The sequence below is a fragment of the Rhinatrema bivittatum genome, chromosome 1, assembly GCF_901001135.1.
Source record: "Rhinatrema bivittatum chromosome 1, aRhiBiv1.1, whole genome shotgun sequence".
NCBI lineage: Eukaryota > Metazoa > Chordata > Amphibia > Gymnophiona > Rhinatrematidae > Rhinatrema > Rhinatrema bivittatum.
The window spans coordinates 642770836-642789057 of record NC_042615.1 but is presented as its reverse complement, the minus strand read 5'-3'; the positions used below and the strand labels follow the sequence as shown (position 1 = coordinate 642789057).

The 18222-nt window shown below is 39.8% G+C and overlaps 1 protein-coding gene across 1 annotated transcript in view; it reads right to left on the bottom strand.

The window, feature by feature from the left end:
• The window catches only part of ST8SIA4 (ST8 alpha-N-acetyl-neuraminide alpha-2,8-sialyltransferase 4), a 324338-nt gene that overhangs the window by 269908 nt on the left and 36208 nt on the right, over window positions 1-18222 (bottom strand). The window contains exon 2 of the mRNA XM_029572693.1: window positions 9045-9176. Coding sequence (XP_029428553.1) covers window positions 9045-9176 — 132 coding nt within the window. The remainder of the gene's footprint in view (window positions 1-9044; window positions 9177-18222) is intronic.

The window sequence follows — 18222 nt, the reverse complement described above, 5'->3', positions numbered from 1 at the left end:
CAATCTATATGAGACACTAAAAAGAAACATTTTCTAGTATTTACTTAACCATTCCAGTAAAACATTTAGTACGAGAGAGCTAAGGTCAAGAAGGTAGATTTTTAAGTGGAACTTGAATATGACCAGAGAAAGAGCAAGACAACATTTCAAGAAGGCTGTTCCAGGCATAAAATATTGCAAGACAGAAAGCATGGAGTCTGGAATAAGCAACGGAAGAAAAGTCACAGAAAATAGCAGCTGGCCTGATGAACAGAAGTCAGAAGGAGGGGTGTAGGGGGATGATAGGAGAGGAAAGCTAGCATGGATCTGCAGAGTGAATGCACTTGTATATGAAGTGTGAATTGAATGCGAAACTAAAGAGGGTCCCAAAGTGCAACCATTAGAGATGCAACATGATTATAACAATGCTAGAGTAAGCAAGGGGAGCAGCTAAATTTTGAATAGGCTATGGTGGAGAAAACAGTTCAGCAAGAGACCTATGAAAGGGAAGTTGCAATAGACCAAGTGGGAGGTGAAATTAGAGTAGATAAGTGTTTTAGCAGAGTATTTAAACAGGAGAAATAAAATTTGCTAGTTAGAAAAGGAAGAAATGACATTTTAGCAATGTTTTGCAAGGAAGGAGAGAGAGGAGTTAAAAGTTTCAGGTTAATAGGACAAGGGACAGGAAGCATTACATTGCAATCCACCAAGACAGAAAAATGTGGAAGGGGGAATGGTTTTAGGAGAAAGTCTGGGGGCAAACTGACTGATAAAAAGTACAGTGGAGGAGAGAAGGGGTCTGCTATATAACACTCTCTCTCTCTCTATATATATATATATATATATATATATAGTGATGGACTTGGAAATCATTTAATGTTCAAAAATCTGTCTAGACATTCCTAGCAAAAGTAGAATTTAGATGGATGAGCTGTTGACGGTGTCTGGCATTTGGGAATAAATTGTCTGTACTTTGCTGTTTTCAGAAGTGAAAGCAGAAAGTGGGCAAAAAACGTGGAAATATGAGTATTGATGTATATTAATTTAAATAGACAGGGTAAATAAACCAAAGGCATAAGAATTACCGAGGGGTGTACAGACATGTTATCACACAAACATTGAAGAAAAAGTAAAAGCAATCAAATAATATTAACCTTGAGGTCTATATTCTGAGGTATTTAGCTCAATAACTCAAGTTATCCAGCTAAATGCAGACTTATGAATATTTTGGACACTTATCTGGCTAAACTTTAGCCAGATATCTCATTATCCATTAAATTTAGCTGGATAATGTAAAGGCATTCCGGGGACAGTTTCAGGGATGAGTTAGATTAGCCGGAATAGTTATCTGGCTAGCTCTGGTTGTGCTTTAGAGCTGCCCTAAAGTTAACCAAATAAACTTATTCAGCTTTTAAGATAGCCATCTCTATTCAGTGGTGTGGCTGTCAACTGAATATCCCTCCAAAATTAGCAGGATAAATTTATCCAGCTAATTTTACAATCCAGCCAGAGACTGAATATGGACCTCCTTAAAACATAAAATTTAATATGGTACAATAAAATACTAGAAAATATCAGGGAACTACTTCTATTTCTTCGCCTCTTCTATCTTTACTTTCTGCTACCCTTCTCTGGCTATTAGAATCCTCAGGTGCTTTTGTTGGAGAGCGGATAGAGAATTGTGCTTTCAACTGATAGCTACACTCTTTTCATCAGGTAATAGTATCACTGTGTTTAAATATATCTCCATATTCATGTGGATTAATAGAGCAAGTATGCTACTTATTCTCAGTATTTACAAGGAATGCAAAAATAAAAACTGAATCAAAAAAAGACCTGTTAGTTGGATAATACAATAAACCAACCAAGACAGTTGAAAGTTAAGTTACAAAATATTTTATGACAGATTCTTAAATTGTTTGACTTATTGTATTATCCAAATAAGTCAAACATTTTAAGCATCTAAGTCAGAAAATATCTTATAACTTGACATCAAATGTCATTGCACAGTTACACAAAGACATGAAAAGACATTATTAAACTAAGGTTTAGGAAACGGAACTCAAATTTAATAAAAATTAAAAAGCTTGCTAAAAACTACAGATTTTGATAATGCAATGTTTGGATAAAAATGTAAAGAGGAGATGTTAGGCAATCAAAGGGATGTAGGATGCTGTAAACACCTGGGCTTCTTTTAATGTATGTAAGTATTTGGATGCTAGCTCTTATATTGCTTACTGTACATTTGTACAATTTTCTTATAAAGCTAAACCTCAAGCACTGACATACCAGATAAAGTTTACCTCTAATTAGATTTATTCAAAAGGCAGACAAATTGAAATACACATCTGTAAAGAGAAATGCCCAAGCTGGCAGTACTTGTTCAATGGTGTTAACATGGTGTGGGCACTGATGCTGCCCATGGCCTTTCCCTGTAGGCTCCCTGGAGCTCCTCGATAGTCAGATGGAGAATTCCAACCAGGTTTGAGGAGATAGGGAAAATGGAAGACCCTATACAAGAGGGAAGGCAACTTCCAGCTGCTGTTTGTTCCCCTTGCTGGCCCTGGTGTTTATTTTGCAAAGCAGCAGCAGAATGACCTAAATATTTTCCTTCTTCCACAACTGCGATCATATCTGATCCCACGATGGAACCTCCAATTGCTCAATATTGAAGAGCGCATGATCCATTTGACGCAGTTTCTTTTTTTTCTCTACAATTACACCACTCTATGTTGATCATTGGGATTCCATGATAAACACACATCCCAACTGCTGGGCTCTGTAGAATGCATCATGCTCATGTTGACCAGACATCCACAGAGTCCGTGAGGGGCATGACCCATCTTCCTCATGTAGGGTAGGGGTAAGTAGGTGGAATTTGGGGCCAGGATTAACTGGGACAAAGTGGTATCTAATCTGTTTGTGGGTAGGCCTGATAGCATAGTGAGGCATGGACCTTCAATAAGACATAGGTCAGGCACTACATTTGATTATTCAGTAGGTCTAGAGCAAGCTGGACTCAAGTTGGCAATGTATTTCACTGCTAAATGATGGAATGGAGCTGGAAGCCAGGTGGCCATGGCAAGTCATTAGGGCGATCACTCATGGGTTCTCCTATACCCCCTCAACCCCCAGCATTCCTGGATCTTCTTACTCTAAGACTTTTTTTTTCTTCTTGGGGGTAGAATGATGCCCAATCACCCCTGCCATGGCTGCATCACAGCTGTAAATAGGGCCTGAATTGGTACCATTTCTTCTAGATAAGAAAATGATGACAGCGCTATTTACAATTGTGACAGCAGGGAGTGACATCGGTACTGCAGCTTCACCCATGAAGAAAGACTACTTAGGGTAAGCAGACCCATAGAGCCTGGGGGGGAATTGAGGGAGGCCTGAGAGGATTTTTGTGTATGATTTGAGTTTTTTTGTTTGGGAGGGGAGATTGGAATGGGGGGTGACCCAACATGTTTTCTTTATTTCATTTTTTGCTTGTTTTTCTTTCACTTCAAACAAAACAAAAGAAGAAAAAAAAACAACCAAAAAACAGTATGTGCACACGCTTATTCATTGTGGATAAAATTTACAAGGATCATAATCTTTACACACTATAAGGCTTGATCATCAGAGTCAAAAGTTATCTTTCTAAACAAAGTTTTGAAATATGGAGCAGAACTAAACTACATTTGCTTTCTTTCTCTTAGCTTCCTTATTTCCTGAATGCATCTTGTTCACTGGTCAGCTGCAATCACACATTCTTAGTAACTACAAATTCATTATGCCTGGAAGTAAAGAGGGGAGCATGTTTTCAAGCAAAAAAATCCAAAAGAGGTATTTCCTCCAGTGTGCCTTGTTTAAGCTTAAGTTAGCATATAAAATTCTAAATTTTGAAAAGCTGCTTTGAATACTGGCTGGACACAGGGACGGTAACTTTGAAACAGCCACGCAGGCATACATGAACGCGCGTATGCCAACTCGCATCCAGAGACACGTCCATTTTATAACGTACGCGCGTATATGCATACATGTTATAAATTACGATGACTGTGTGTGCATGTACACACAATTTTATATGTTGTGCGCATGTGCGCGCAAATGGCACTTTTACCGCATAAGTGGGGGTTATATTATAGGGCATGCGCAATGACGCCATACGATGTTTTCCCAGTTTAGGGATAGTACTTCCAAATCCCCCTCCTAATTTTATAGCCATCCTTCCCCACGCTGTTAGCCCTGACCCTTAAAACCCCACTGCCTGGCCTAATTTGTTTTTTAATTTATTACTTACAAGTCCTCCATAGCAGAAATAAAAAGCACGTGGTAGGGGACCCTGGCGCACTCCTGTGCGTGTAAGTATTTGCGTACACATTTTTGGGCCAGGCCCCAACATGCTCATGCCCCACCCAGACCCCTCCTATGCTCTGCCCCTTTTTATAAATTCTTCACTTGTGCAAGCAGAGGAAGATAAGCACGTCCATGGGCAACTTATAAAATCCGCTTGGCACGCACTGGCCCAAATTATGCACGTCTCTCGCTTTTGGAGTGCGCAGGGCTTTTAAAATCTACCTATAAGGGAGACATTTTCAAAAGTACGTTCACATGCTTAAAACTGGATTTTATACATGTAAATGTACCTTATGGTCCTGATTTTAAAAAGCATTTTGCACACTAAAAATATTGGGTTCCACACATGCAAATGCACTTTACCCATGTAAGTGGGCTTTTGAAAATTGCTACAATATATGCCACTGAATTGTCCATAGGATATACCTGTGTAAGTGCACTTTACCCATGTAAATGGTTTTTGAAAACTGCTATGATAGTTATGTTACATTTACATGTGTAACTCTTTTGAAAAGTCACCTCTAAGCATGTAAGTGGGCTTTTGAGAATTGCTACAATAGAGGCTATTGAATTATCAAATAGGTTTTACACACCTCAGTGTACTTTAAGAGGACAATTTTCAAAACTGCTTGCATGCGCCCATTTATGCGTGTATATGGACGCACACACAGATGCTATTGTATTTTAGAACCTGTATAGAAATGATATGCGCAGGTTATAAAATACGAGTACATATGAGCATAGAAATGCTCACAAGCAGCACAAGTTCAGACTTATCCGGATAAACGCCGTTTTATCCAGCTAAATAGTGGCACTTACCTGGATAAGTTCAAAAAGTGCTTTTCAGATTTATTAGCTAAGCACCTGTTGCTACTTAGCTAGATAAAATCAGAATATAGCCAGATAAGTACCGTTACTTAGCCGGATAAGTGTGCGCAGATGATACACTCGCATAGTTGCACTTCAAATTTTAAAAGGTAGATTTTATTTCCGTTAATTAGATGCTTTTATCCCTCCCTCCATAAGTCATCTTTTACACACATAAGTCAGGGCATTTTATAACTCGTGCGCAGCAATAAAATAACCAGTTTTACCAATTATTCTACCAGTTCACCCAGTCCATCTGAAGTTCATGAAAACCCTCCTGGCTCTTCAGCCTGTCATCTCTCCACTTCACCCAGAGCCCCTATCTAGTCATTTTTTCACTTTTAAGATGTTTACGATGACTTACATCAGATAGTGAGTGGAAGGAAATATACACAAGTAAAATACGTACGCATGTTACTTTGGCAGGTTGTAAAACAGCAACTTACATGCCCTGACCCATCCATTTTTTTTTTTTTTTATAAGCATGACTTTACTTGTGGCCCTGATGTATGAGCCTATGTTGCAGTTTTTCAAATTTCATATACTCGCACATATGCTATTTTATTTTTGCACATCCTGTTTTTTACATATGCATCTTTTGAAAATTCATCTTTAAGCACATAAATGGGCTTTCGAAAATTGCTAGAATAACATATTACATTTATGCACATAACTTCTTTGGAAATTACCTCCTAACTGCGTGACTGAATGAACTGAATTCTTACTGTCTGCATTTAAAAGGTGGGTTTTGATAATGGGTAAACTTACTACCATTTTCCCCAAGATAGTTAAGCATTTTAAAGCATGCTTTTTGGTAGCTGGAATTATGTTCATTAAAGGGGCAAGGAGGTTGATATTCAGCAGGCTGATGAGTGGGAAAGTTACCTGAGTAACTTAAACACAGACATTCAGCAGCACTTAGGCTGATGCAGTACTGTGCGCTGGCCGCAGCTCATGCCTCAACGTGTGAATGGACGCACATTTTGGATGTGCGTCCATAACTCCCGATGCAAAACGGGGGTTAGCGGGTCCAAAACACGTGTCCAATCACACGCATAGCTAATAGCGCTCATCATGTAAATTTGTGTTGATGAGGCTATTAGCTATTCCCCCAATGCAAAAAAAAAATGTGCGCCCGACGTGCACATTTTTACTCTCCAAAATTAACATCTACACTGAGCAGCCGTGAATTTTGGAGGAGCCCAAAAAGTGCACAGAACAGCAGAAAATACTGCTTTTCTGTACTTCCTCCAAATTAATATAATGGCAATAAGTTGGAGGAACAGAAAAAGGAGTAAGGTGAAAAAAAATATTAAAAAAAAAAAAAAAATGGCCTGATCACCTCTAAGGTCTGGCCCGATGGGTCAAGTGGTCCGGATCAGACCCAGGGATCCAGAACCTGAATTCAGGAATCGGAGGTCGTTATGAAAACCACCCTTGCAAGACTGCAAATCTCCTCTCCCTCCTGGCCAGGAACCCCTGCCTGACACTTGACATTAATTTATTCACTCCTTTACTTATTGCCAATTGGTCTGCTCACTAACATCGGCCGTCCTGAAAGAAGATTGGTCCCTTCACTGACAAACGTCAGTGAAAAGGACCAGTCGGGAACAGTCCTGCCAGAGGAGGGGCTCCAGCAGGGGTTCTTGGCCGGGAGGGAGGGAGGGGATTTAAAGTCTGGCAAGGAGCAGTATTCTCATAAGGACCTCTGATTCCTGAATTCAGGCACTGGGGGCAGGGAGCTTAGATCAGGTCAGCCATTGGGTGCCCAGCCACGTCTCCTGTGTGCCCGATGCCAAGAACACGCTAGGGACACACAGTTTTCCTAGCGTGTCCTTAGCACGGCAGGTCATTTAAATATTACATCAGGTGCCAAACAGAGCTGGTTAGGAAAGCGGGTGCTCAGCATTGAACACCTGCTTTCTACACGCCAATATTGCATCAGCCTCTTTGTTGGATAAAGTCTGCTGCTGAATATATTTGGCTAAAGTTATCCCCTCTCTGGATAACTCTAGGGCAGCAATTTTTCAGACCACATTGACTTGGCTAAGTTTATCCAAAGTGCGAAATATTGGTGTTAGCTGGATAAATTTCAGTCAGACCCCAGGAATGTCCCCAGCCTCTTTTTTTTTTTTTTTTTTTTATATACAGCTCAAGTTTTAACCAGGGAATTACATTACTTGGGAAAAATGTTGCTGGCATGACGGGCAGGAAATTCAAATTTTGAGGTTTGTCCAGCCAACTTAAAAGTTAGCCAGATAAAACCTTTTGAAAACATTTACATTCTAAAAAATTCCTTGCAAGATCTTTCTTAGCTGTTACTTTTAGAAGGAGACATTTTAATATGCTAACTGTAATTTGGACTTGCTGCCTACTTTTTTCAACATGTGGAGCATTATTGAAGGTAAAAGAAGCCTAGTGACAAAAAAAATTGATAGAGCCTGAAGTTTCCTTATAATGTGGAATCAAATGCAGTTATCACTTTCTACTCGAAACAGGAGCTTGTACAAAAAAAGTGTTAAGTGCTACTTGTATTTACCACTGATTCAATTAGAACATCATCTTTTGTTTTCAAAATTGACACATTCACCCTTTAATAAGCAGCCAAGCTAAATGTTTCTTTGCACAAGTATGTCTTTAAACAGTGAAGAATATTTAATATTATTAGCTACAATCTGACATTAACCATGTATTTTCGTTAACACCATTTCTTCTTTCCTCACCTGTTTAGAAGCTTTTATATGGCCCAGGTGCTAAAAAAATATTCATCCATCCAGGAGATAATTCAAATATGGGATCAATATTCAGCTGCAGGGATTCTGGCTAAGATAGCCAGATAAACCTGTCAAGCCTATTTGAACCGGATATTCAGCTTTGTGTGTGCACCACTGAATATATCCAGCTATCTAACCAGATAGTTTATTCAGCTAATTTTAGGACCGCTCTTTGGCCACCGGACCACCCCTATGACTTAGCTGGCTAATTTTTTTAGCCAGCTAACTACTTACCGTATTTTTCGCTCCATAAGACGCACCTAGGATTCAGAGGGGGTAAATTTAAAAAAAAAAAATGGTGTGCTAAACCGGCTCTGTTACCGGGCGTCTGTGCATCTTATGAAGCAAATTAGGGGAGTGCATAACATTGTTTTTTGTCCCCATTTCATTTTTGGGACTGGGGAGGGCCATTTCGGTCCACTCCCCAGATCAGAAAACTTATTGTTCTCTATCTGAAAAAACAAAACAAAGAAACCCCCCCATCCCAACCCTCTTCGCAACCACGGTGCCATGGTGGCCTTGCTTGGTCTGGGTCAGGTTTTCCTCTTCACCGCCATGGGAATAGGCTCTCGTGGAGGCCTTGCTTCGTCGGAGTTCGAAACTGCTATTCCTCCCACCCCACCCCTGGGCTAATCAAAGGCTTCCTACCTTCTTCTTACTCCCACTGGCAGGTAGAAGGGAGGAAGCTTCTGATTGGCCTGCGTGGAGGCAGGCAGAATGAAGGCGGCTCCCCATTGGGCAGAGAGAGTAGGAAGAAAGGAGACTTCCAATTGGGCCGTGGGGGCTGGAAAAAAGGGAGAAGGAAAGTACAACGGGGCAGTGGGACACCGGGAGATGTGACACATCTGCCGGTGTTTGGCGACACACTGGTGTGTCGCGACACATCGGTTGAGAAGCGCTGCTTTAAGTTATGAAATTTTAGGGAGCGGCAATCATACAAAATACTTTCAAACTATGGAAAGCCCCAAGAATTAAAATTTGATGGAAAAAGAAACAAACTTCAAAAATTAAGTGCATCGGAATCCTCGGAGACTGAAAAATATCCTCTACACATATCCAAATGGCTATTAGAATAATATTTACCTAATCTCTAGTACCAAAGACATGTTGATCTTCCAGCCTTCCACAGATTGCTGAAAAACTGAAGCTCTTCCCTTATGGAGGATTTTATCTGAGCTGTTCACCATCAGTCTACTCAAACTCAGTTCAGCCTCTCTGAAAAACAATATGAATAAGACAGTCAGGGGTAAACTTTTTCACATGCCACAGAAATAGCAGAGACCGTTCTATAATCTCTGGATTTTTTAAAATTATAACTGACTTATCAAAGTCATCATGAGATATAAAGCACTTGGGTGGGGTTTTTTTTTTTTGGTTTTTTTTTAAGCTAAAGTTCAAAACGTCAGCACATTTCACCATACCATAGACTTCCTCTATTTAAAAAAACAAATCAAAACAAAAAACATATCCAGATAAAATGTGAAGGACTGAAAAGCAAGCACTGTATTATGTGCCAATTTTTTTCTATAGCATCACAATTTATCTTTAAGAATTGTACTTATTTATTTATAATTGCCCGCTATTTGAAAAACAAACCTCAGAGGGATACAGTTAAAATTTAAAGATCAATTTACACCATATTACATAAACATATTTCTAATATATCCTAAATAAATAATAAAGTCAACTGGACTGCAAAAAGCCCATTCAAAAAAACCCCCCAAAAAACCCCAAGATTTTATCTCACTGAGTTGTGTTGTTTAAAATTCATGAAGGTATTGACTGATGTTGCCCAAAACATTTGAAAAACTTTTGCTATCCTACTCCTTGTGCAAATGTATAATCTTAGACTTCTATGCACTAAGCTACATTAAAATCAGCCTCCAAAAAAGTGTCAGATACCACTGGCTACTAAAGTAACATCCAACGAAATGGCAGTAAGCCTTTCTAGTACATCAGGTGTCATATCTCTTATTTTGTGACCGATAACACAAATTGTGAGGACACAACTATCACCAAGATATCCTTAAAATAAATTGTATCATAAAGGAATGCTATGTGGGCTATTGACTATAGAGCACTCATTTATGATAGTATTTATTTGATATGGATATCTTGGTAACCAGTTTTTCTATCAATCTGTGTAATTTGATTTATTGTCTGGTGAGGTTAAGAATACATCTCCTTATTGTTGCTTATGATAGTTAATGCCAATGAGTTAGTGTGTATGTGGTGTATTACTGCCATGGTTAACACAAGTCTCAGTGGGGACTTGGAACTCCCCGCCCCCTTGAAGAATAAGGATGCCTGAATCAAGATCTCCTTCCCACCCATCAACATGAAATGCTCCCCAGGCCCAAATTCCCCCACCCCTGGAACAAGATCAAGACCACCTGTGCAGATTGCTCCCTTTGGTTCCCTTTCCTCCCCTGGCCAGGTAAACCTTTCCTATCTCATCTGAAGGTTGCTGAAGAAGGAGATAATATGCCTCCCTCCTACCCTGCTGTCTGCAAAATGGTGCAGGATGACCTCATGCAGTTCATCATAGTATAATATTGCATGACGGAGTCAGTGGGGCAAGAAAGAGAGGTGCTCCCTCCTGCCCCCATCGTCAATCAGCAAGCTTCAGATGGATAAGTAGAGGATTACCTAGATGGGGACGTGAAGAACGACGAGGTTGGGGGAGGAAGCAATTGGCCCTAATGGACCTTGATCCAACAGGTGAAGGGTACATTGTAGCCATTGTTGGGTCTTGTGATGGTCACTAGATGCTGAATACTACAACTCGAGTTTACCTCCCAAGGTGAAAAGTCAAGTTCTACCATTGCGGCAGGTTAGTTATCGCATTTTTTAGCATGATCAGAATTAACTCATTTTAGTATTAATGGATTGCTTTGCATGAATATGTACATTTATTTAAAAATGTTTATAAACCGCCTTTACAAATAAATTGATCAAAACAGTTTACAAAGAAAGTAAAAAAAATACAAATAAATACAAATTATAAAATCAAAGTAAAAGAAAAATTACAAAAAATGATTAATTATAAAACACAATAAAATAAGATAATTTTTATTTTAAAAACAAGAAAAGAGAGCTAATGCCATAAAGAACTGTATTATTTAACATATTTTAGAAATTAGGTTGAACTTTTATTTTCAATTAAGTTTGTTCATTTATTGGGATTTTGTATGCCATCTGGAAAAAGGTATGTTTTTAAGGATTTTTTAAATTGCTTTCTTTTAGATATATGACGAAGTGAATTGGGTATGGAGTTCCAGAGAAAAGGACCTGCAACGGAAAAGGCATGCTTTCTCGTAAAATGCAATCTGGCAAGCTTTGGTTAGGGAATTTCCAAAAGGTTTTTTTGACAATGATTTTAAATGTCTGGCCGGTTGATAAACATGGAGGGTAGAGCAAAACCAAGTAGATGAGGAGTTGTATATGAGCAAGTGGATTATTGTTAAAATTTTGTATTGAATTCTGGATTTTATGGGGAGCCAATGGAAAGACTGAAGAATTGAAGAGTTATGACACAGCTCGTTATAAAAATTATGTTCTTATTAATGTTAACATGGATAAGAACATAAGAAATTGCCATGCTGGGTCAGACCAAGGGTCCATCAAGCCCAGCATCCTGTTTCCAACAGAGGCCAAAACCAGGCCACAAGAACCTGGCAATTACCCAAACACTAAGAAGATCCCATGCTAATGATGCAATTAATAGCAGTGGCTATTCCCTAAGTAAACTTGATGAATAGCCATTAATGGACTTCTCCTCCAAAAAAACTTATCCAAACCTTTTTTGAACCCAACTACACTAACTGCACTAACCACATCCTCTGGCAACAAATTCTAGAGCTTTATTGTGCGTTTAGTGAAAAAGAATGTTCTCCAATTAGTCTTAAATGTGCTACTTGCTAACTTCATGGAATGCCCCCTAGTCCTTTTATTATTCGAAAGTGTAAATAACCGAGTCACATCTACTCGTTCAAGACCCCTCATGATCTTAAAGACCTCTATCATATCCCCCCTCAGCTGTCTCCTCTCCAAGCTGAACAGCCCTAACCTATGAAAGTGTTAAATAATGCAATATTAACACATGTTAAAGCATATTAATGCCTACTGGGGCATGAATGCACATTAGTGAATAGTAACATAGCAAACATTGTACATGATGGCAGATAAAGGCCAAAAAGGTCAATCTAGTCTACCCAGCAGTGATTTTATTACCCAGAGTGGATCACATTCTCACAAAGAACCCAACCCTCAATTCCACTGTGTCCCCTTTAGGGCTGAGATTGCGGTTCTGTACAGGTTACCCCATGTGTTCCAGGAAGCACAATGCAGACATATCACTGCTGCCTTGGGCTTCAACTCTTGCTCAGTGAAGAATGCCCAATACTTCATTACCACTCTCTTGCCATGAAGGATCACCTGTGTTTATCCCATGCTGTTGTGATGTATGTCACTTTCCTTGTAATCACCACCTCCTCTAAGAGGGTATATCCCAGGCATCCACCACATTGCTGCAAAAACATACTTACCAACATTGTTCCTTAATCTACCTTCCTGGAGATTCACATTGTGACCCCTAGTACTATCAAGTGACCTTGCCACTGAAAATGCTTGGCTTCCCTTGCATAAATACCTTGACGTTATTTAATTGTCTGCATCATATTCCCACTGTCTCCTCACTTCAAGGGTATGCTTTTGGTACAAACTCTTCACCAATACTGGATGCCTCTCTATGAAATGTCTCTAGCCCTTCTATGTATCCTTTTTCAAATACAGTATCCAGAACTGAATGCAGTTCTCCAGGTGAGGCTTCACTAATGATCTATAAAGAGGCTCTATTATCTCTCTTTTTCTACTGCAATGCTTTTCCTATGCATCCCAGCATCCTCTTGGCTCTGGCCACCACCTTATCACATTGTTTTAATGCCTTGAGATCATATGATACTATCACTTCAAGGTACTTCTTCTGGTTGGAGCACATCAGCTCTTCTCCCACCTATTGCATACCGCTCCCACCGATTTCTGCATCCCAACTACATTTTTAACTGCCAAGGTAATCTCTAAACCCCTATTTTAACTGCACTCATCAGAAATGGGCCATTTATGAGTTAGCATTATAATCCTTGCCTTTGATTTCCAAGCTGTAGCATTATCAGGTCGATTGCAGTTGTACCGATAGTGCTTACAGCTCCAGTACACATGAGCCAGGACTCCTGAGAAAACTTTTTTTCTTCATCCCTGGAAAAATTGAACAAACCGAGACTGTGTGTGGTGCGCTACTCAGAAAGCTGGTCAGACAATTGTTGTTCACTGGATGAAACTAAAATTGCTGGGTTTCATCTTTGAATTTGAAGTGTTCAAGCCCCTGAGGCTACTAAGCTGCGAAACTTGGCCTGAGTCGGGCATATTATGAACACATCGCTGTTTTAATAAACTTTGGAAAAGATTGAGGCATCTATTCTTCTTTGTTTTCCTGATAGCTATCATAGATCGCCTACCTCTTTGTTTTCTTGGACAAAAATGCCTTAATCAAGAAAGAAGGTAGAATGGGGTTAACAAGCATTCAATCTTTGAATTTGCAAATGTCAGTGCTGTTTTTTCTCTGTCATATGCTTCTGTTTTAAAACAGGTTTAAAACATTTATTAAAAATTAGTACATGCAGAAGAAAATGGAGAAAACAGGGAGAGATCTAAGATGGCGCGCTATAGGCAGGACGCACACTGACGCTCTCCTTTTGCCTTTCTGATTTTTACCTGACATGCCTCATTCTGGACGAAAACAGAGGGCCCATAAGAGGCTGAATTTAGAAGCCTCGACGCCGGGTTCACAAAGAGAGCCGATGGATGCCCATGTCCTCAGAGGGACAGGAGAGCCGTGTGAAGAGCCGCTGGAGGCAGTTCGTGGAGACGCTATGACAACCGATAGCCTCCTTGACTCGCTAACATCTTTATCCCCGGTACAAAGGACAGCACCTGAAAACCTGGTACTAAGCAGAACAACTATTCTGGTCCTACCGGAGATGTCCCCGGATGGCACCAGGGAGGAGCCTTCAGGATACTCGGAGGGAACCCCGAATGGAGGGAGTTCCCGGGAGTAGTCAGGTTAGAAGGGAGAGAAACTCTACGAGGAGAAATTCAATCGCCGGAGGAGATTTTAGAATGGCAGGCCATTGAAGATTTATTCCAGGAAAAAGAATACGAGTCACTGCCACTGGTAAGACCAGAACCTTTTACACTTGAAACCATTTGGCTAGCTATTGAGATGGTTAATAAAAATGTAACCATGCAATTAAATTCTGTTACAGTCAAATTGGGCCAAATGAGTAATCAGCTTAAGAAAGTGAAGGAAAAGCAAGTTGAAACAAAAAAGGAAATGAGAATTATAAAATCAGATATGGGGCAATTGAAAAACCAATACCAAGAAATGGTGAAAGATAATAGTTACCTCTTAAGGAAAGTAGAAAATCTAGAAAATCAGCGAAGAGGTAAAAATCTCAGGCTAATTAATTTTCCAAAGAAATTAAACGATAACACCATCTGAAATGTCGAAAAAATATGCCATGGAGAATTTGAAGATAGCACAGGAAATTCTACCACCACTTTCAAGAATATATTATTTGCCTGTGAGAAAAAAAGTATTAATAGGAAATACAAAAATGCAACAATGGTCTCCTATAAAATTAAACTTGACTGAGATATTAGAAACATCAACAGAGGAAGAACCATAATCAGCAACCCTGATTAAAACATTTCCTTTAGACTCGGACAAGGGCTGGGTTCTAAAAACTTATTTTCAGAGTCAACGGGAACCTTTCCTGGGTCTTAGAATACAGATTTTTCCGGACTTAGCCAAGGAAACGCAACTCAAGAGAAAATAATTTATAGAGCTAAAGCCTAGTGTGTTGAAACTGGGGGCACAATTCTTTATTAAGTTTCCGTGTAAATATATCATAAAATATAGAGATCTTACATATCCATTTTTCTTGCCTCCCCAGCTAAGACAATTTCTTAATGATAGAGCCGTAGATATCGCAGAGTTTAGAACTTAGTCTGGTGATTGAACAGTAACCTCATAGTATGAATAGACCATTCTGTTTAGTTATACTGTCACTAATGTAGCGCCTTTACTAATGATTTATATTTTCTATGTAGAATAAGTTGTCTGCTTGTGTCGATCTCCCATCCATATTGTGGGCTTGTGGTTGGTATAATACTATATACGTTAAGAAATATGAGTATGAGTGTAAGAAAAATTTCTGTATCATGCCATTTTTCTATTCAATGTATTTTGTTATCTTGAAAAATGTAATAAACAGTAAATTTAAAAAAAAAATGGAGAAAACAGCAAATATATTACAAGTATAGACCCACTCAGGGGTGTGGCCTGGGTAGTGATGAGAGTCCACCTCTGTGAATAGACTCCTGAGGGGAAATGTCCCTGTGAACCAACAAATTCACTGAAGTAAAACACTGCTTTTATTGTTGCAGAAACCAGATTGCATTAAGAAACTGGACATAAAAGGTTAAACAGATGTTCAAGTGCAAACACTCACTCAGTAAGAACAGTTTTACAGTTACATTCTGCTCTTTGAATAATTCTCCATGGGTACTGTATATCTTTGGATTAACTGGTATAACTTTAAATTATCAGTGAGCTTATTATATCCCATAAGAACATAAGAAATTGCCATGCTGAGTCAGAACAATGGTCCATCAAGCCCAGCATCCTGTTTCCAAAAGAGGCCAAACCAGGCCACAAGAACCTGGCAATTACCCAAACACTAAGAAGATCCCATGCTACTGATGCAATTAATAGCAGTGGCTATTCCCTAAGTAAACTTGATTAATAGCCGTTAATGGACTTCTCCTCCAAGAACTTATCCAAACCTTTTTTGAACCCAGCTACACTAACTGCACTAACCACATCCTCTGGCAACAAATTCCAGAGCTTTATTGTGCCTTGAGTGAAAAAGAATTTTCTCCGATTAGTCTTAAATGTGCTACTTGCTAACTTCATGGAATGCCCCCTAGTCCTTCTATTATTCAGAAGTGTAAATAACCGAGTCACATCTACTTGTTCAAGACCTCTCATGATCTTAAAGACCTCTAGCATATCCCCCCTCAGCCGTCTCTTCCCCAAGCTGAACAGCCCTAACCTCTTCAGCCTTTTCTTATAGGGTAGCTGTTCCATCCCCTTTATTATTTTGGTTGCCCTTCTCTGTACCTTCTCCATTGCAACTATATCTTTTTTTAGATGCGGCGACCAGAATTGTACACAGTATTCAAGGTGCGGTCTCACCATGGAGCGATATAGAGGCATTATGACGTTTTTCATTTTATTAACCATTCCCTTCCTAATAATTCCTAACATTCTGTTTGTTTTTTTGACTGCTGCAGCACACTGAGCCGACGATTTTAAAGTATTATCCACTATGATGCCTAAATCTTTTTCCTGGGTAGCTCCTAATATGGAACCTAACATTGTATAACTACAGCAGGTGTTATTTTTCCCTATATGCAACACCTTGCACTTGTCCAGATTAAATTTCATCTGCCATTTGGATGCCCAAATTTGATAACCTCACTCGTCGTATATCTTTCCTGATTATTTATATATATATTAAAAAGCACCGGTCCACGAAAGGACATTGCCTCCTATCCCATGACTTTTTAGTTTTCATAGAAGCCTCATGAGGGACTTTGTCATCTGCCTTCTGAAAATATAGCACTATACTAATCAATGGGCCCAGTAATACACATGCATAGCAAGATATCATTGGTTCCCCCCCCCCCCCCAGAATGTTTGACATTCCTTAACCCACAAGAGTTAGCAGCCATGTGAGGTGTGCTTGACCTTCTGAGAGTGACATAATACTGAAGTACAACACTGAATCAAATGGGATGAACAAAAAGATGCCCTTTCCACTTCTGGATCATGGTGATGGGACCAGGAATTCAAGAGTGGAGGAGTAGCCTAGTGGTTAAAGGAACAGGTTTTGAACCACTGCCTCTCCTTGTGACCCTGGGCAAGTCACTTTACCCTCTGTTGCCTTAGGTGCCATCTTAGATTGTGAGCCCTCTGGGGACAGAGAAATAAACTGCAATACCTGAATATAATCCACTTTGAAGTGCTGAAAAGCAGAATATAAATACAAGAATAAAATAGTTAATGTTGTAATGCAGCGTAATTTGTAATCCCAAGCTTACAGGTGATACAGATGAATAACTATTTTAAGGTAGTGCTGCATGTCACCGTAGTGAATTAGCAGTTCAGAAATCAGCACCCATAGTCTATCTTCTCGTGTATATGTCCAGATCCTCCAGTCTGCCACTAGATGTCCCTAGGTCCCAGTCTAGGTATCTCAACACTTGGAGCCTTCCATCCCCCTCGGCTTCCTCCTCCCTGGAGAGCTGGGATTGGTTGCCTTCGCCTATTTAACCCTGCCATTTTGCAGTTCAAGGTGTGGCTAGTTTTAGTTTTTGGTTAGACACAGAACAGACAGGATTTGTTTTGGGTTTTCCTTCCTGGTGAGGCCTCCCTGCCTCATCATGCTATTGCTTTTTGAAGTGGACCTATTCTGTGCACTCCCTGCCAGAGAGTCTAACGGTTATTAATTGCAGCAAAGACATTTTTAGCCGGAACCCCTTTTGGGATGTGCCATTATCTTTAAAATACTGTATATACGTGAACACCACTATACAACAACAGTTAATTGTTAAAGTGCAACGAGCTACACTTGTCTCACAAGCAGACATCTGTTTGTGGGCTGTAGACCAGTGAGCCCATTCATTCCCTGAATGTGGCAAGCACCTGTGACAGGCATGGCAGCGTGAGACATTTGATGGCCAGAAGGAATCTATTTTGGAAAGGGATTGGCATCCCTTGTTCCTTTGGGGGAAGGTCATCCTCACTTACTGGACACAAAGTATGGGGCTGAAGATCAGTGAGCTCATTCACCCTTTGTATGCAGCAAGCACCTGTGATAGCAAAAAGGGAAGATTTTGAATTAAGGAATGTATTCTCTCTTTTGTTACGAGGAGGTTTTTTTTAAGCCACCCCTCCAGCCTGGCTCCTAGTGAGGAATAGCAGGTTTCTGATCATAATGACTTTTCAACATGAGGAGTCAACATTTAAAACAACTAAAAAAAGAGAAGATCTGGAAACCTCTATCTGGATCTCTGCTTATATGGGACCAGGACACAGGGCTGGGTATTCAGGATTGAGTTGAAGACTGAGGAAGGA